This window comes from Lissotriton helveticus, chromosome 10 (assembly GCF_964261635.1).
Source record: "Lissotriton helveticus chromosome 10, aLisHel1.1, whole genome shotgun sequence".
Taxonomy (NCBI): domain Eukaryota; kingdom Metazoa; phylum Chordata; class Amphibia; order Caudata; family Salamandridae; genus Lissotriton; species Lissotriton helveticus.
In genome coordinates, this window is record NC_136071.1 from 975,722,754 (window position 1) to 975,742,081 (window position 19,328).

Here is a 19,328-nt window from a genome sequence, read left to right on the forward strand (position 1 = left end):
GGTCATCGTCCTGATCGCAACCCGTCTCACCCTCTCACGTGTCATGGCCACTCTATATTTTTCCAATCTGGTTGGTTTGGCCCGGGGCTCTATTTCGACCCATGGTGCGCCAGGAGCTAGGGCAGATCCGGGCACTAGCCGTCCAGGAAGCCCCACCTCAGCCTGTGCTTGCTGCGGTTAGCTCCACGTCGTCCAGGCCCCAGACGCTCCACCCGCCTCTGGGATCAGTTGTGCCAGTCGCGCCCTGTGGGCCACCAAGAATCCAACCCCCTTCACCCACGGGGAGGTTTGTTACTGCTGCCTGCTCCCAGGGCCTACAACCACTCCTGCCCTGTACCAGCGCGCTTTCCAGGTCCAAAGGGACAGCACCGGAGTCACGGGAGGGCCCCCGCAAGACGCAAACACAGAGCCCGTCCGGAGGCTCCGGGCACCAGGCTGAGATGGAGGTCCCCATCCCTGTCTGCACTCTGTAAAGTCCGCGCTTCGGCAAGAATTCCCCACCACTAGGCAATGGGGGAGATTTCACCTTCAATTATGCCCCTCGCTGCCCAGGGCCTCCGACTGGCACCATCCGCCGTCCCATCCACGGGGCTCCACACATGGTAGGCCCCCGATATCCGGCGGCTGCTCCTCACCCCGCTGTAGATGGCAGGGCGCTCCTGCGCGGCCGCCTCCATTCGCCGCTCACTTCAGTTGCCTCCCGATCCTCGTCCGGACCCTCACCGCACAGAGGACTATGATGGCCTCACAGCAGGGGCTCACTCATCCTCTCTGATGGGCTGGGTAAGCCTCACTATTGCGGGGAACTGCCGCTCAGAACACTCGAGCAGGCGCCATTTTCTGACAAATCAGGCCAGGATCCGCTGTCCCAGCGGGTGCTCAAGGTCGCTGAAGATCACCGTCGCGGTCCACTGCCACACTTCCACGGCGGTGGGTGTCCTCTGTGGCCGCCTCGGTGTACGGATAGTGTCGGATTTTCGGGGAATTACTTAGGCGATAAGCGCAGCTCTCCAACTATGCCGCCATCTTCCCCAGCTGCAGGCCACGCCACCGGTGTTTCCATAATTGACTTATTTGATTTACTACTAAGTCCCTAGTACAGTGCACTTGTGTGTGCCTAGGGCCTGAAATCAAATGCTGCTAGGGGGCCTGCAGCACTGATTGTGCAACCCATATAAGCAGCTTTTCAAAGGGTTCTCAGACCTGTCACTGCAGTGTCTGCGCGCAGTTATGACTGCCATGTCGACTTGGTAAGTGCACCCACTTGCCAGGCCCTACCCTTTTCTTACATGTAAGACACCCCTCAGGTATGCCTAAGGTACACCTGTGGGCAGGATTGAAGTGTATGTGGAAAGTAGGACACGTACTGGTGTGTATGACATGTCCTGATAGTTAAATACAGTGTATTTCGTTTTTCACTATTGAAAGGCTATCTGTCCCATAGGATAGAATGGGAGGTACTTTGAAACATCTTACAAGTATAACTTCCCATTGGGAAGAGAAATGGATTTTAGTATGCCTGAACTCAGGATATAAAAATGCATCTTTTAGTAAAGATGATTCTTATATTGTGTGTTTGAAAATACCACTTTTAGAAAGTGGATATTTTCTGGCTTAGCCATCTTATGAGCCTCTGCTTTTTTGTGTATCGACTGTCTGGCTTTTGAATGACAGGGGCTAGGGATGTGCAGTCACTGCAGACAGCCACTGGAGGGTGCGGGGGGGGGTTGAGGTGTGTCTGGCCTTTCCTGGATGAGTCAGGGTAGGGCTGAATAGACCTGGGCTGCATTTAGAGTGGTGGGGGAGATTTCGCTTGCACTTGAATAGGCCCTGTCTCCCTTGCACAATGCGGTCTCCATCTCCTGCCGGGAAGCTGGACCAGAGAGGATAGAACTGGTTTTGTCTGAGCACACACACTCTGCCGAAAAGAACAAAGAGAAACAGAGTATAATATTGGGGCCCAAACCCCAGAACTTTAGACTACTGCTGAACTAACGAACCTGCCAGGAGGAAGAGCTGGAAATGCTGTCAGGAGGAACTGCCACTGTGCTGCTTGCTCTGCTGTGTTGGCCTGCTGCTTGCTCCTTCTGTCTAGGGCAGGGAAAGGACTGGATTGTACTTTCATTACCCTGATGTTAGAGTTTTCTCCAAGGGCTTGAAGTAGAGTTTGCCTCCAGTTGGAAGTCTCAGGGAGATAAAAGACTTCAGAAAACTCGCTTGGATCAAGGAACCTGCCAAGAAGAAGAGCTAGAAGAGCTGGAAGAGCTGCCAGGTGGAGTATTGCCCCTTTGCTGTGGTGTTGCTTTGTTGAGTTGGCCTGCAGTTGCTTCTTCTGACTTTGATAGTGAAAGGACTGGACTGCACTTTCTTTTACTTGCTGCTGAGTATATCCAGTGGCATGAAATAGAGCTTGCCTCCTGTTCAAGAAGTCTCAGAGACAGCAAAGACTTCAACTACTTCTGAGTACCGCCTCTGGAACCACGGTTTTAGTTGCCATAGAGGGGGAAACCAGCCGACACCGCTGCGGACTCGGTGTCCAGAAGGCACCGCAGAGAGCACCACCGCACTTTTCACCACAACGCAGGTCTCATCGACGACGACCACCACTGCCACTGAGCCGCTGCTTGCACTGCACTCTGCACGCCTCGTTTCACTCTGCCACCCTGGTCTTACCGACAACGTGGCTGCCTGCGACACCCATGACCACACCGCAGTTTGGGGACACTGCTTGTAAGTTACATGACGCACAGCCCTGTCCCACACTGCAGTCTGGGCCGATAGACACCAGCTCCCATCAACCGACACTGTCGCTTGCACTGTGACCGGTCAGCACCGCCACGAGCACTGCCTCACTCAGCACCGCAGCGCTGGTCTCATCGACGATGCTGGACGACAGTCACTAAGCCATACTTGCACCGCACCTTGAGGGCACCGCACACAGGACCGCTACGCTTCACACCGCAACAGCGATGGTTGCCGTGACCAGCCCACACCGACGCAGTCGGCCGAAACCAAAGGTACTGTTTACGAGTCTGCTGACACTAAAACTGGTCCTCACCGACGCGGTCAGACGAAACTGTTGGTTTTAGTGGTTTTCAGCACCACAATAGCAGCGGAATAAGCTACCGACTTCAAGGAACTGCATTTTAACCCCTTGAATGCTCATGACGAGCTGAGCTCGTCATGAGCCATGGCGCTCCGGTGCTCATGACGAGCTCAGCTCGTCATGAGCTGTGGAACGCTCGCATGCGGGGATAATTCCCCTGCTGTGCTGAGCGTTCCACGGGAACGGGTGTGGCCGTGACGAGCTGAGCTCGTCATGAGCACAGGAGCGCCGTGCCTCATGACGAGCTCAGCTCGTCATGAGCATGTGAGCGCTGTGCGCCCCCCCAGCACAGCGGGGGAATATCCCCCGCAGCGAAGGGGTTAAAATCATACTTGCAAAGTGCCTATTTTTGATTACTGTATGTTGGTCTTTTATCGTTTTGGTCTTGTTTGCACAGATAAATATTGGTTATTTTTCTAAAACTGGCGTGGTGTCCTTTTATAGTGTTTTCACTGTGTTACTGTTGGTTATGTGCAACCGCTTTACACACCGTCTCTGAAATAAGCTTGACTACTCGTGCCAAGCTACCAAGGAGGTGAGCAGGTGTTATTTTAGGAGTGTAGCCCCCTTATCCTGAATAGAAGGAAGGACCCCTATTTGGACAAACGTGCAAATCATTGCCAACTAGAGACCCCCATTTCTAACAGGGGAGATAAGAGGGCGAGAGACTAGAGCTGTGGGGGGAGAGAGAGAGAGAGAGGTGTGTAAGACAAATAACAGGCAGAGACTGCACAATGGTGGGCGAGAGGGTCAAGAGGAAACGAGAGACTGCACTGAGGGGAGATGTGAGGGGCAGGCAATGTACAGAGAGGGACTAGGATTATGGGGTGACAGGTGTGTGAGGCCGGGTGAAGTGAGAGTGAAAAGATAGGGGTATTGATCTGAGGTGAGGATTGTGAGGGCAGTGGATGGAATGAAAAGGAGGGACAGCTGGTCAGAGAGAGGCAGGAGGATGAAAGGAGGGCTAAGATCGCTCCTCTCAATTTACCCTCAACTAGAGGGACGTACTGTCCTTACACTCAACTTCACCCTCCAAAGAGTTCTTCATCCCTATTGTCAATAATGGACCTGCCCTCCACCACCCTTTAATTCTGCCATCCTTTCAGACACTCCAAGCTTGAGAAGGATAGAGTGTGGGAGATAGGAGCGAGCAGAGGAAGAGGGGTTTGAAGTGAGGGCACTGTGGTGAAAGAGGAGAACCAGAGTTTAGGAATGGAGGCTGCGTGAGAACGAAGAGAGACGTCCTGGAGTAGGAAGTGAGACATCTGAGAGAGCTTTAAGACCGGAGTGAGTGTGTGGAGGTAAGCCTGTGGAGTAAAACAAAATATTATGAAAGAAAAGTGGATGGTAAGAGACAAAGAGCAAAACAAAGAAAAGAAAATGTTCTGAAGGGAGATAGAGTGAGAGAGACAAGAAGGACGAGATAATGGAGAGAAGTAGAAGAGGAAAAGGGACTGGTGGGCAAGAGTGAGGCATAAGTGGAGAACAAAACAAACCAGAGGCTGCAAAGGTCCAGATACAGGAAACGAGTAAACAGCCTTATGTTAAATGAAACTAGACCGCAGCTGATGTTTATAAAGATGGAAGCACATGTACGACCTTTAAAGAACCTAAAAACAAACTCCCCGTACTAAGTATACAAAACAGTGCTGCTATAGAAAAAAACAAATCAACAAAGAAGGAGCGATGCGCGGGTGGCGTTGGGGTGGGGGGAGGGGGTGGAGCGGGCATCACAGGCGGTCGCCAAAGCTGAAGACACACCGACACGAGCATGAAGCAAAGTAATTAAAAAAAAAGAGTTCCTCCAAACAGATATGCAATTAAAGCGTAATGAAACCGTACTTGGCAGGTGCTCCTCTGCAAAAAAAAGAAGTGATGTGTCGCTGCCTAAACCAGTTATGAGGCAGCAAAGAAGAGCGACACTTCACTGAACCAATGATAAGCAGAAGGCTGAAAATAAGTTCTTTAGTGAATACACCAGGTCTTGCAGACAGTACATGCGCGCTGCCCAAGCTTGACCTAAAAAGGGCCTGTTCATTACTACTGACCACCACCGTGTTCATGCTGCTTGAATCTTAGTGAAAGTGGTAACCTTCCACCACTATGAGGGTAGCGCTTTGAGAACCCCCCGATCCAAATAGACCACAATCCGAACACAGGCCTAAGTCATGGCGCACACACATATGATCCGTGTTTACCTATGACATAAAAAATCTGCATTAGGGTTCCAGACAACAGACAACAGTACAGTTGAGCACTCAGGGAAGCGGTACACATGGAAGGTCACAAAAGCATCTTCTGTAGTAAGACTGAGTAAACACAAAATGACTTTTCTTGCCAATATTTGAGGGCTTACACTTCAAAACGAGAGTAATACGTATTTAAACTCGGATCCGCTTCACATTCAGACAGTAAATGTGTAGAATGATAATTTTTCTAGAAATGTGGGTTATTCCTTTAAAACCTTTGGAAGAGGTGGGTCTTGAGAGGAGGTGGTTCTTGGGGGCAGTGGGAGAACTGCTTTTCAATGACAATCTACTATATGATACTATGACCCCGCTCCCCCTCCAATTACCTGTGATCATAAATCGACTGAGGCATTTACTACACCCAGAAAATTACACTACAGCAGTAAGGTATTTACTTAATACTGAAAGTAACTATTCTGACTTTGCTCAAGAAAAATGTAATGTTATATGTGGAATTTTTCTTGAGCAATAAAATCTGCAAACATCAGTTTACGAGATATTTTGTTCCAGTAAATTTCAGTTGGTCCAACCTGCTGTAATTTACCTGGGTAAATGAGGGCAAAGATTAATGAGCGCAAGACTCATTAATGCAGTGTGCATGGTAACAAGTGTTACTGCACATATTAGAGTTTAAGTTGCACACGTACTTGTGACTGTGTCTCTATAGTAGTGGTCCCTTTAACATGTGCATCATAAACAGTGTATTCAATGCGCATCATAAACAGTGTATCCACAGCTTCTCCATTAACCATGAGGAATGCATAAAGTCTGTAGAACATTTACTCTTTTTAGGTCTGGCTTTAGCCAATTCGATTTGATTTTACTATAGTTGGATGTATAATATACTTAATTATAAGGGCTTCCACCCAGCTCTCTTTATCCATTGGTCTGTTACTGTATTATTCACCTATGCGGTATGCTGCCTACAGCATACGTCAGTGAGCCAGGAGCACACCCATACATAAAGTAGTTTCTTCAAGTGCCACCGACTACCTTATGGAGAGTCAGCGTCGCATGCAGGGCATCAAAAAGACAAATAAACAGTACCGCCCTGTGGGAGGCTGGCCTTCCCTGCCTCCACTTCCCTACGTAGGACTTCAAATACAAAGCACTTTAGAAAAAAACTAAAGTAAAATACTTAACTGCTCTACATCCGCTTACCCAGCTTCATCGAAGGAAACGACCTGTTGCACACTTCGCAGTCCGGCTTCCGTGCAAATTTTAGCACGGAGTCGGCTCTGCTGGAGGTCACTGATGCCATCAGGGAAGTACTCGATCTGGGGGGAAAGGCCGTGTTGGTCATGCTTGACCTGTCGGCGGCTTTCGACACCGTTCCTCATGATGCCCTCCTTGTAAGACTCTGGGAGTGTGGCCTGCGTGGAACGGTGTGGAACTGGCTAAAATCATTTCTGGCCGACCGCCGACAGACGATCTGGGCGCCTCCTTTTTCCACTGATATGGCTCCGCTAGAGGTGGGAGTCCCGCAGGGTTCCATTCTCAGCCCTATGCTGTTTAACATCTTTATGGCCCCTCTGGCGGAAGTCGCGGAATCCTTTGGCGCCCAGATCGTGTCCTATGCCGATGACACCCAACTCCTGTTCACATGTGACAGGGGTGGGTCGTTTGATGGCACACAGATCAGGGATTGCCTAGGTGCGGTGTTTGAGTGGTTCAGAGGTCATGGTTTAAAATGCAACTCTGACAAGTCAGAGCTGCTCTTTTTCGGTTGCGCACCGGAACAAGACTGGAAATCCTGGTGGCCGCAGGATATGTTTCCTCCTGACAAGGTCGCTGTCCAGGCCAAGAATTTGGGAGTGATAGTAGACTGTGACCTATCCTTTGGACCTTACATCTCGTCCACTGTGGGGAAATGCTTCGGCATCTTACGGATGCTGAGGAAATTTCTTCCTCTACTATCACTCAACCACAGGAAGACAGTTGTTCAGGCACTAATCGGGCGCGTTTGGACTACGCAAACGCTCTTTTTTTGGGTCTACCGAAATACCTTGTGACCCGTTTGCAAGTGGTCCAAAATTCGGCAGCCCGCGCCATTTTTGGACTCCCGAGGAGAGCTGGTGCCACTGCCTTATTGAACACCCTTCATTGGCTGCCTATCTCCAAGTGAGTCCTTTTTAAATGCCTGACGGTGGCCTTTAAGGCCCTACATGGTATTGGCCCCAAATACCTTGGGAAACGTTTTTCTCGGTATGTGCCTAGCAGGACTCTCAGGTCATCGGGTCTGTCTTTGCTGACTGTCCCTGCAATCCGTCGTGTACGCTTGGGAGGTCGATCTTTCCGCTATCTGACTCCCAAGGCTTGGAATGAATTACCACTGTCCCTGAGATCGGCCCCCTGTCTTCTTGCTTTTAGAAAGGACTTGAAGACATGGCTTTTTAGGAATTAGTCCTTTTTATCTCTTTTTCTGTTGTGTGGTTGCTTTTCATGCTGTTCCTTTCTTTGCCAAAGCGCCGGGATGCTCCTCTGGAGTTGCCGTGCGCTATAAAAGAAATAAAGTAACATAACATAACATAACCCACATCTGCAGGACTTAATACATATAAATGTACCCTGCCCGTCCCTATTGATATCTCAGGCTGAACCTCAAATCATCTCAAAATATGGGTGGATTTCAAGTTTGACCAAGACAGTTGGCCCGAGCATGAGGGTGATTAAGAGTTTCACTAAGATAGTTATCCGGGTCCATGGCCTTTCAAAAGTGAAACTCAGCAGATATGAGTGAAGCCAAGCAGAAAAACTGTAGTAAAAACCTCGAATGTTGGAACTTTGCCAAACAAAACTTCTGGGTACACTGTGGAACCTCACACATTTCATGTAAATTACTGACACAATGTAACCATATCAGGGGAAGGGTTTATGTAAGTACTGAGATCGGATTTCGTTTCAGATACAGAAACGTCAGAATTTGGGATAGCGCATCACTGAAATTATTTCAGAAAAAATGCAACTTTATATGCTTCTTTTTCCAGCAGTTTTGTTAAACTGGACACGCACGTTGCGAGTATTAAACAGCACACATACTACTTAGTGATCTTACTTAATACTACGCTGAACAATGCAACAATGTTAGAACAAACCAAGCGAGAAAGAAGAAAAACTAGCTTTGCTTTTCGGGCCTCTACTTATGGGCTATTGCACAAACCTATATACAGGGAGAAGCACCTTCTTGAACCGAATAGTCTGATCTGTCTTCCTCTCATTCAGGATTCAACAGCTGAATTGGAGTGGTGCCTGAAGTGTCATTTTCTTTTGTTTCTCCCCACCTGACTTCTCCAGGAGTTTTTAAAATTTCAAGTTGGAGAAATACAACTATAAAGTTGGCAGAAATCTCCTGAAAACCACTACAGTGACATCATTTAGGCATGTGTACGCTCAGACCAAAAGTAGGTACGAGAAACAGGACACAAGCCCTCCAGCCACTGTTTGTGGTGGGCAGTGTCACGCGGGGTGTTTTGTGGCACTGAGGCAGGAATAGAAGTGCAGGAGAACCAGCACGCCTGTAACCCGGAGAAAATCTTTTCTGCATTTTACGGTACATATTACTTGCTTGGGACATAAATAAATAGAAATGTATAGACTCAGGGTTTGAATGAAGCGCAACTGTACAAAAGTTCGAGCGAATCTCTTATTAGACTAACCCTTTAACACCGAAACTGTACATCATTTGAAAAAACATTCTAAAAAACTATAACTTACCTTCTCTTTTGCATATTCTCCTGTTACAAACACATGCGTGTATAGCTCGATCCACCAGCATTGTAAAGTCTCTGGCCACAAAACCTTCAGTTTCCCTTGCAAGGAAATGCAGATCAAGGTCTGGGAATCGGTTTATGTTCGTGTTCAGCTTGTTTTGGATCACAGAACGCAGAATGTCAAATCTTTGCTCCTGGACAACAGAGGTGTAAAAGAAATTCACGTCAGAGGTGAATATTTAGAATTGGGTAGCATTCAGCTACTCGGAAACCTCTTGCTTTTGACTGTTGGCTGAACATAATGAAAGGGTTAATTACGGATAACTTTCAGCTCGTTATATTGTTGAGTATAACAAAATGAAAAACTTTCTCTTATGATCATGTCTCCTTTGGTTTACCCCACAATCTAGACTTCTTTTCAACACCCAACCATGTCGTTCGTTCATATATATTTTTATTTGGCAATTAGCCATACAAAATATCAAAATATCACAGCACAACATACAATTAAAAGTCAAGTATACTAACAACAAGCCCATAAAACTCAATAAAATCCTAATCGAAAATACCATAGGAGTTGAGCCACTCTATAGGAGAGTTCTTAAATCATCACCCAATAAGGAAAGGATAACATATACATATGCCTTTCTACATACATGCGGGCTTCCAGGGTTCAAAAGGGGATATTCTCAAGTCTTGGTTAACATCATTTTCCTACCCACTTCGAATTATATTACCAATTTATTCAGCGACTCCTGTACTGCGATTAAAAATCTTCCTATTGCATTCGTCACATTTAAAAATCTCATTTTTATCAATAGACCAAGTGCTTGTTCCCTGCTTTCAGTTTTATAAATCATAAAAATAGGTTTAAAAAATTCTTTTAGTTCTTCTAAAAACCACAAACAATCTAGCAGGATATGTAGGCCACTGCATTTTACTTGTAGTCCACATGTACACAGACCCTGTTCGTTCATCATTGCAGATTTTATCTTCCGATCACCGTTACATGGGTTCAGTCCAACTCTAAATTTCAATAGTGCATTTCTGAGCTTCAGGTTGGGCATGGCCTCTATACAGGGGAAAACATGATCGTTAGGCCACTCTATTATCAAGAACTGGGTGGACGATTTGCTTTCCAAATAGCCTAGTTCTTCTCGGGCTTCAGTGTTAATAATCGCCCGAAACGCCTGCTCGGATATCTGGTGCCCTGATTTTCATTGATCAGGTTCTAGGGAAAGTTTGACACATAGATTGTCTAAATTATGTCTAGCTTTGGCTGCCCAATTCAGTTTACTTTCATCTAGTTCTTTTTTTACAGAGTTTTGATATTTTGGGGGGCCCTTCTTTACTCATTCTCTGCCAGAAATTCAATGAGGCTTGCAATCCCCGGAAATTCCATGCTGTAAATTGACATTCTACTCTCACGGCCTGTATCATAGTTGCACAAGGGAGAGCAAGAAGCTGTTTCACACATTTACCCTCTTCCAGATTCCAGTCCACAGTCCCAACCATGTCAAATCTCCCCAAAGTCTCTTCTTGGAAGACTCAGATAAGGCCACCTTAGTACCTTCACCTCTCATTGTACTTGTCACACCAAGCACACTCATTCCTTCACTCTAATCATTAGTCACACCCTCCATCTCCTGTCGCTTCATCAATGTGATATGATATCCATAAGAATGCATCATCGTGGAAAGATGGCTATTAGAAGACTGTGAGCAACCTTACATTAAGCTATGCCTCCGATTACAGGATCTACTCATCGAGTCATACAACAAAAAACACTTGGACAGGGATTGCATCTTCTATAAGAAAATTCGAATTTGTGCAGATCTAGAGACCCCCCTAATCAATCGCCTTTCTACATTCCTTTCAACCACCACTCTAGAAAAATCTAAAACCTCTGTACCCTAGGCACTTGTTTCAAGAAACAAAATCTGCATCAGCGCAGAACTCACCCCTTGAATTGGAAACTACATCAACTGGTAACTCTATCCATCCTTTACTGGCCAAACCCAGGATCCTTGGTGATGCAGCTGCTCAAAAAATATTGAAATCCACCAAAGCACTGGCTTGGCTGGGGTCCTTTGCAGGCACCTGGGGGAGGACCACACTTCTGGTGCCAAAGGAGACATTTTGAGACCAACTATTTGCACACTATTAATATGTTATATAGTTCGGAATAATTGTATTTAGTGTCCTAGTCCATTTATCAGTAATAGATTACTTGAGTAATTACTGTCGAGAAAAAGTGTTAGCAGTGCTTCAAATATTTGATGGCATGATTATGTTGTTTACATTTCTATGACGCTGTAAAGCAAAATGCACCTAGAATAATGAACGGCTACTCTGCTGGCATGCTGCACCTGGCTCTGCTGAGATGTTTCATATCAGTTTGTGTGTTATAAACCTGAGATATAAGCTGTGAAACGTCAGCATGCTATTCGGATCATTAGCCACACACACGTGGAATGAACCTGCCTCCCCAGCTCTCCGTAATGTACCACTATCCCTTGTTCTTTTTGCAGCGTAGTAAGATACTACTGGCAGTCCTATATTTATATGAACTTGCTTTATTGGCCACCCAGTAAGTTGTTGATGGAGCGTATAAATATATATTTTTAATGAAACCTGCTCATTTTCACACATGGTAAAGCATCTCTACACTCAATCCTACTGAGTCAGGTAGCACAGATTAACCTGCTTCTCATGCTCCTTGCTGCTATGGGCTATATAGCTTGTGGTGTGTGCTATACAAAAACAATCGAAAAAAGTCTTGTTTTATTGGAAGCCTGCACTGATGGCTTTAGGTCTCCATGAGTTTACTGGACACATGTCCATAATATACAGCAAACACGTGTTGCCTAATGCATGCTGGAAATGCTTCTTTCAAAGAAATGCAAAGAAAACCTTATTAGAACGCTGACACTTCAAGGAGATGAGCAGTCATCTAAAAAGCAGACAGGGTATAAAATCATGAGATTACAAGCGTTTACATAGTCAAAATGTGTAAAACAATGTTTTTAAAGACAGAGTGCAGTGTTTCAGCTGGAAGTACCGTCAGCCACCATTCTCCAAGTCATTGAAGAGTCAATAGGGTACGAAAAACACAGAGTTCTGAGTAGGATCAAATGGTCGGATAAGTTAGGCAAGAAGCTCCAAACATGGTTGGATCAGAACCTGGAAGGGAGCTCATCAACATCGATCCCACCCATAACGAACTGGGAGAACACAGTAGAAGATCTACAAGAGAAGATCGGTCAACTCCAACCAGAAGCCCCCAGGTCCAAAGTGCAACCAACTGGTGGAAGCATTTACTTAACCAAAGATATACGCAAAAGTAAACGGCTCCTGCGCAAGGCACTCATGATAAAGAAAGAAGGAGACAGACAAACGGAGGGTCCATCGGTCGCATCACTGAGGGCAGCCCTAAGGAAGAAACTGTGGGTACACAAAAAAAGCCCACATAGAGAGGGAATGGCTCAAAGTCTTCTCCCTGCTTATGCAGAAGAATCCAGCAGGATTATGGAGACATAAAAATCAGCTGAGAGGTAGGGGAGTCCTAAGAGAAAACAGAGTAGCAGAGCAAGACTGGCTGACCCACGTGAAGCAATTATATTCAATTGCCCCTTCACACAAAGCTAGCCCTGAAGAGACCAACCGCGGGGCAGGACAATCTCAACAATCCAGTGCAAAGCCAGGAGTAACGACTCCTAGCCCTGGCTCCACCCCCATGGGCTGAGGTGCATGGCACACCGCCAGCCCAGATAAACCCTCAAATTATCATCAAGACTCTTAAGAAGATGAAGAACGATGGGGCCCCCGGACCCAATGGGCTACCAGCACCGGTCTTCGAAAAGGCTTCTGACTTTTGGGCAACAATATTAACCCCTCTTTACAACTACACTTTCTCGACTGCTAAAATCCCTGATTCCTGGAGGGGCTCTTTATTGGTCCCTATTTTTAAAAAAGGGGACCGTCTGAAGCCATCAAATTATAGGATTATCGCTCTACTTGATCTTGAAGCCAAGGCCTATGCCCACCTCCTATTGAAAGATCTGAAAATTTGGGTGGAGGAAAAAAACATCATCCCCTTCCACCAGACAGGCTTCATGTCACAGTCATCCACCAAGGATAATGTACTGGCGCTAGCGCACCTATCAGCCCAGGCAGCCAAGAAGAAAAAAAAAAACACTTTTCAGCTGCTTCACAGACTACAGCACAACCTTCAATAAAGTTGTACGTACAAGACTATGGTGGAAACTAGAAAAATGGGGCATCCCACCAAACCTCTTGATCTTGAAGCCAAGGCCTATGCCCGCCTCCTATTGAAAGATCTGGAGGTTTGGGTGGAGGAAAAAAACATCATCCCCTTCCACTAGACAGGCTTCATGTGTCAGTCATCCACCAAGGATAATGTACTGGCGCTAGCGCACCTATCAGCCCAGGCAGCAAAGAAGAAAAAAAAACACTTTTCAGCTGCTTCACAGACTACAGCACAACCTTCAATAAAGTTGTACGTACAAGACTATGGTGGAAACTAGAAAAATGGGGCATCCCACCAAACCTCTTGATCTTGAAGCCAAGGCCTATGCCCGCCTCCTATTGAAAGATCTGGAGGTTTGGGTGGAGGAAAAAAACATCATCCCCTTCCACCAGACAGGCTTCATGTCACGATCATCCACCAAGGATAATGTACTGGTGCTAGCGCACCTATCAGCCCAGGCAGCAAAGAAGAAAAAAAAACACTTTTCTGCTGCTTAATCGACTACAGCAGGCCTTCAATAAAGTTGTACGTAGAAGACTATGGAGGAAACTGGAAAAATGGGGCATCCCACCAAACCTCTTGAAGGCAATTAGATCGCTATATGAGGAAACTTGGGCGGGGGTCAAAACAAGTGCCGACACCGTGTCCCCCAAAATAACAATGAACAATGGACTGAAACAAGGATGCGTGTTGGCCCCCATCCTTTTTAACTTGTACACCGCGGACTTGGGGGACGCCCTGAAAGGCACCAGCCTAGTAGCACCAAGACTAGGAAGCGTGAGACTGCCAGTGCTACAATATGCCGATGATACAGCCATAGTGGATCACACGAAGGTGGGCCTTTAAAGAGCCGTAAATGCACTGAACCGTTTTAATAACAACAATAACCTGGCAGTGAATCAGGTGAAGACCAAAGTTGTCATCTTCGGGAGCTATCATCTGAAAAAGAAAGCACAGTGGCAAATGGGAAACCTGCAAATTAACACAGCTGCATCATACATTTACCTAGGGGTTTTGCATACGGACCGGGCCAAGGCAAACGCCCATCTGAAACAACAGTTATGTGAGGTCAAAAAGATCACACACCTGCTAAAGCAACTGAGCCTACATCTGGTAAGCCCTACGGCCGGACCAATATTGACCGTTTTAAAAGCGAACTTGCTGCCAGCTATTAGCGATGGCCACCTAGCTTTCCCTGGCTCACAGGACGCCCTCCTCAACTCAGCCAAAGCCAGAGCATACAAATCTGTGCTCCTCATTCCGAGGTCAGCGAGGAACTCAAGGGTATGATTGGAGCTGGGCTTGGCGAGGCCAGACCTGACGTGCCAGGGGGAGATTATTAAGCTATATCTAAGGATTTTAAGGGCCCCAGCAAATTCTCTAAGACAACAACTGAGATCCATCTTCGAGGGGCCTCGCTTGGCCTGGCACACCAGCCTTGGCAAAGCTTTCACCACACTGAAGATCGAGGAAGAGAGCATCCCGTGGCTGGAAATTCCACTGAACGCTTGGAAAAAAGCGATAAACAGACAAGTGTGCGAAATATCTTTTGATCTCGACTACAAAACTCTCCGCTCCAGCACCCTTTTAGACCTGCTGAACAACTCCTACATGCTAGGCAAAGCACAACCCTACCGAAGCGAGGCCCTCACACCACAAGCCTGAAGTAAAAATCTTTTTATGAGACTAAGCACATTAGGAATTGCAGATTTTAACCCTGTATGGGCCCGCAGGGGGGAAACCACAAATTGTAGACTTTGTTCCTACAGGAAGGAATCCTGGTTGCACCTCCTATGCTGCTGTCCCAACCTCAACAACGAATGCCAGCAACTCCTGCCCCCAATTTGTATCACCAACAGAATAAAGTCTTGCAGTGAAGCGTCAGCCTTGTGCTTCTCCTCAGCAACTACGATGACACTAGCAAGACTGGGGAAATTTACGCACCAGATTAGGATTGCCGTAAAGGCTGTCAATGAATACAATCAAACCCTGGAACCGATCACATACAATCCAGGGAAGAAGGCAGCCGGGACCTCAAAAAGCACTGAGGCGCCGGCCCCTCTTCATCCGCCCAATCAAGATTGCGCTTATGGACTCCAACTGAAGTGCCTGGTGCATGGCATATAGACTCGATAAGCAGATTGTTTTTAAGCGAATGCTGGGGGTAGCCGGCTATTCGAGCTGGGGTAGGTAGGGGTGGGGGGGTACATTTCCTAAACACAATCTGAATTTTTTTCTTTTTTACTAATTTTAGTTTTGTTGAGTGTTTTTTTAATGTAAAGATTTTAATTAATTGTAAAGTTAATAAATAAATACAAATACAAAGATAGAGTGACATTAAGTTTACCTGATCTGGAGGGTGGATACACTTGAAACATTGAAAGAGATGCGTTCCTTGGGCAGACACAAGGGAAGGGTGCAGGGAATGCTCTGATTGGCTGGTAGCAATGACTGCCACCAAACTGCCCATGGACGTGCCTTCCTTTACCAGGTCTTTTAAAACTGTATGGAAAAAGACAAGATTGGGACTCGTTGCTGTTACTCAGAAAGTAAAAGATGCCATATGTATTCTTTTGAACTATTCAGAAAACACATCGGTGATAAAAACAATGAAAATAATTTCTTGAATAGTCCATAATTCTTGTTTTATTTGTTGAGTATTTGCAAATTGCAGACCTGAATTTGAGGGGAAGTGGAGATCCTGATCGAATAACAGTGACTGCAGCAGAAAAGCCCCCCTCACTCAATCATACAGCTCAGTTCATGTACACATGAATCAATCAGTTTGTATCAAATGATGGATCATAAAAAAAAAAATTGTTGAACTAAAACGTACTTTTACACAATTAAGTTTAAAATCGCTGTTCATCGAGATCATTAGAAAACATTCACTTATCATCAAATCGCTGATCTTCAGTGAATCATATTTCCTTTATATATTCCACAGAAGCCATCACTAGTGCAAGGCATGTGCGCATCCAACACATCGATTGACATTCCAAGCTACTGTTGTAATAGGTTAACACTTTGAAATGTATGAAAAAGTATGTGGGAAGCAGTCATTTGTTGGCATACAAGTGGCAGAGTGCGCCACAGCCGCCACGGAGGCCTGTGCGTGGCCTGGCATTCCCGTCGGAGCGGAGGAGAGTGACGCAGCCCAGTAGGGGGAGTTCCACATACAGAGCTGTGACCGCCTTCCAAACAGGTCCTGACTAGCTGGAGGTGCCGCCCGTCACGGGGGACGCTTGCGCGCGAGGACCTTGTGCCAGGTAAGCGCGCTTGTGGAACCTCCACACTAAGATCCAACAACTGAAAGCAACCTCCCTATGGACACAAGTTGAAAAGGCCATGGAACGAGGTGAGGTGAGGTTCATTGGTTTTTTGGAAGGAGGAGAAGGGTCTAGCCTCGATGACAGGGCTGAGAAACTTCCTGGCCGAGGACAAACTCTGCATAAAGGCCAGTCTGGAGAACCAAAAGCATCCCTGGAAAAAAAACCTCAAACCAGCCCTGCTCCCTTTGTCTCCTCACACAATCTACCTTTTTCCATCCATCTATTCTCTCTCTCTTTATCCCTTTCTATCAACCTTCCCTATCCCTCTCTCTTGAAGACTACAGTTCATGCTGCAACGAACCATGGGGGGTTGGGGAAATTGACCGGGCACCAGGAGTAGCCTTGGGTTTTCAAAACAGACCTCCAATGGCTTCAGCCCACTGGGGAAATGCCTGGTAGATGACAAGGCCAGTCCGGACCTGCATGTTCGCAGATCGAAAGAGGGCACCGCTCCCTTATCCGAAGGCCGTCCGCTGTGGCACCCCCGGATCCCTTAATAGCAATATTTAATAATGATACATTCATGAATCACAGGGATAGAGACTTCATTCTGAGACTATCCAGAGAGAAAGCGGAAGAGTTGTTCGACTCACATAAGAGGAGAATTGCTTGGGCATGGGTTGCCGAGCATCATGTCGAAATAAAGATGAGAAATAGACAGTGAGCAAATGAATCCACTGGTGGACCCCAAAAGGGAGAGACCTTAAAAAGCAGATGCAGAGACAAAGGGTGCAAAGTTGGGGGGAAAGCAGGAGATCCCCCACCCCCTCTTCCTTGGAGGTAGTAGAGACAATCTGGGTAGGGAGATATCAGAGTCGGACAGGCCTAAGGCGGAGGGGCACAGGGTTTGGGCAATGAAGTACTCTGCCTCAGAGATCCTTGATAAGCCAGATGGGAGGAAGGGGGAGAGGAGGGCATGTGATCAAGGCCTTATCCTACTTGACCCGAGGACTAAATGTAGACTATTCAATCATAATTACTTTGTAAAAGAAAATGTCTGCTGTCTGATTCTGTATATATTCTTAAAGGCATATAAATGCTGAAAATGTCAAATTAGTGATTGAGAGGCAGACTAGGGATATTACCGACATCTTGGGGGACATTTAAGAGGGCCACACGTTTAGTTAGGTTATCTTTTATGGGTGATGGGACAAAAGTCTACATGGGCAACAGATGCTTCGGGATAGAAGTATGGGTAGGTGGGAGGTTAGAAGGGATACCTATACAGTTGTTTATTAGGTTTGGTTCATACACTGACACTGACACTGACTAATCGAAGGCAGGACCAAGGCGGAACACTTACACCCTATTCAATACCATGACTACGGAGATATATCATGTGAACTGCCTCAATAGCAATATGAAGAGGGGGTAGTTAAGCTATGTTTGAAGAAGCACTCTCATTGTGCTTTTTGTTACAGGAAACACACCTCTTGGACATGAAGTGTGACTTTCGCAGACAATTCTGTTACACCGGCGTCTATTACTTGGGCTTCACCCAAAGCTCTTAAGTGGCAGCCATTCTCTTTGTGAAAACATTTCCCCTTGTAGTGATGAGCGCCCTATTGGGTAACCTGGGTAAATAGGTAGTGGCAATGTGACCACTGGAGGGACATCAATGGACTCATTAGCATCTGCCCCTACTGGGTTGCTAGACAATACTGTAAATCATATCACTGACTTACTGCTGGACTCCTCCACCTGAATGTTAATTATAGGAGGCGATTTCAATTCTGTAATCAATCCTGGCCTAGACGTGAGTAGAATGGCCAGAGTACATAGACCTAGTGCACGCTGTGTAGGCTCCTAGACCCCAATCAAGACGCTGCTCTCATGCTGGTAATACTATTTACCAGCATGAGAGCAGAACCGTAATTGGCCTGAGTGGGCTGGTTCGACACTCACTCAGGTCCTAGGAGCTGATGTCTCTTCTCCAACCAACTGTACAGCATAGCTCGGATGAAGAGAGATCAAAGTGTATGTGACAGACTGGCCGGCCTTAGATAGCAGGCTATACCGTAATGCGCACTTACAACGTGCACTACTCCTCCCCTGCTGTCATTATTAACCATGAGCGGTGAATTCCACTCAGTTTGCTGAGTTTCCACGCTCTGGGGGCAGAGTTTTTTTCCCCGCTCGGCAACGTCAAGTTGGTGAGCGCGAGCAAGGAAAATTCACCTCCCAGCGAGATTTTTCCTTGCTCGCGGAGGTCTAGTTCATGAGCGGGAGTGAGGAAAATCAACCTCCCAGCGAGATTTCTCAACGCAGTTGGTCGGATTTCTCAATGCGAGTGATCGCAGCAGGTCTCGACCTCTCGTGTCGAGAAACCTCCCGTTTGCGTTGAGAGAGGGGCCACTCGAATAGAAAATCTACTTGAGCAGCAGAAAGGAAGCTGTGCCCTCTTGCGCTGCACATGATGCAGTTCGTGATGATTTACAGCGTGGGACAAACACCCGGCACTCAAAATTACAGCGAACAGCACAACCCTAACGCACTCTGCCGTGCGCGGACAACACATAGCTCGGCAGAGGTTTTTTTGTCACTTCGCGGAGCTCCGCACACTCTGTCCAGACTTAGTCATTATGGCCCGCCACGACTTGACTGGTTCTAGCGAGGAAAGAAAAAAAAATGATAATAACATGGTTTTATTATCATTTTATT

At 46.7% G+C, this 19,328-nt stretch overlaps 1 protein-coding gene across 2 annotated transcripts in view; it reads right to left on the reverse strand.

Moving 5' to 3' along the window:
- Window positions 1-19,328, reverse strand: part of PEX1 (peroxisomal biogenesis factor 1) — a 628,515-nt gene that overhangs the window by 325,853 nt on the left and 283,334 nt on the right. For both annotated transcript variants that reach the window (XM_078663649.1, XM_078663648.1), the window contains exons 13-14: window positions 15,683-15,837; window positions 9,070-9,259 (exon numbers count right to left, since the gene is read on the reverse strand). In XM_078663649.1, coding sequence (XP_078519775.1) covers window positions 9,070-9,259; window positions 15,683-15,837 — 345 coding nt within the window. The remainder of the gene's footprint in view (window positions 1-9,069; window positions 9,260-15,682; window positions 15,838-19,328) is intronic.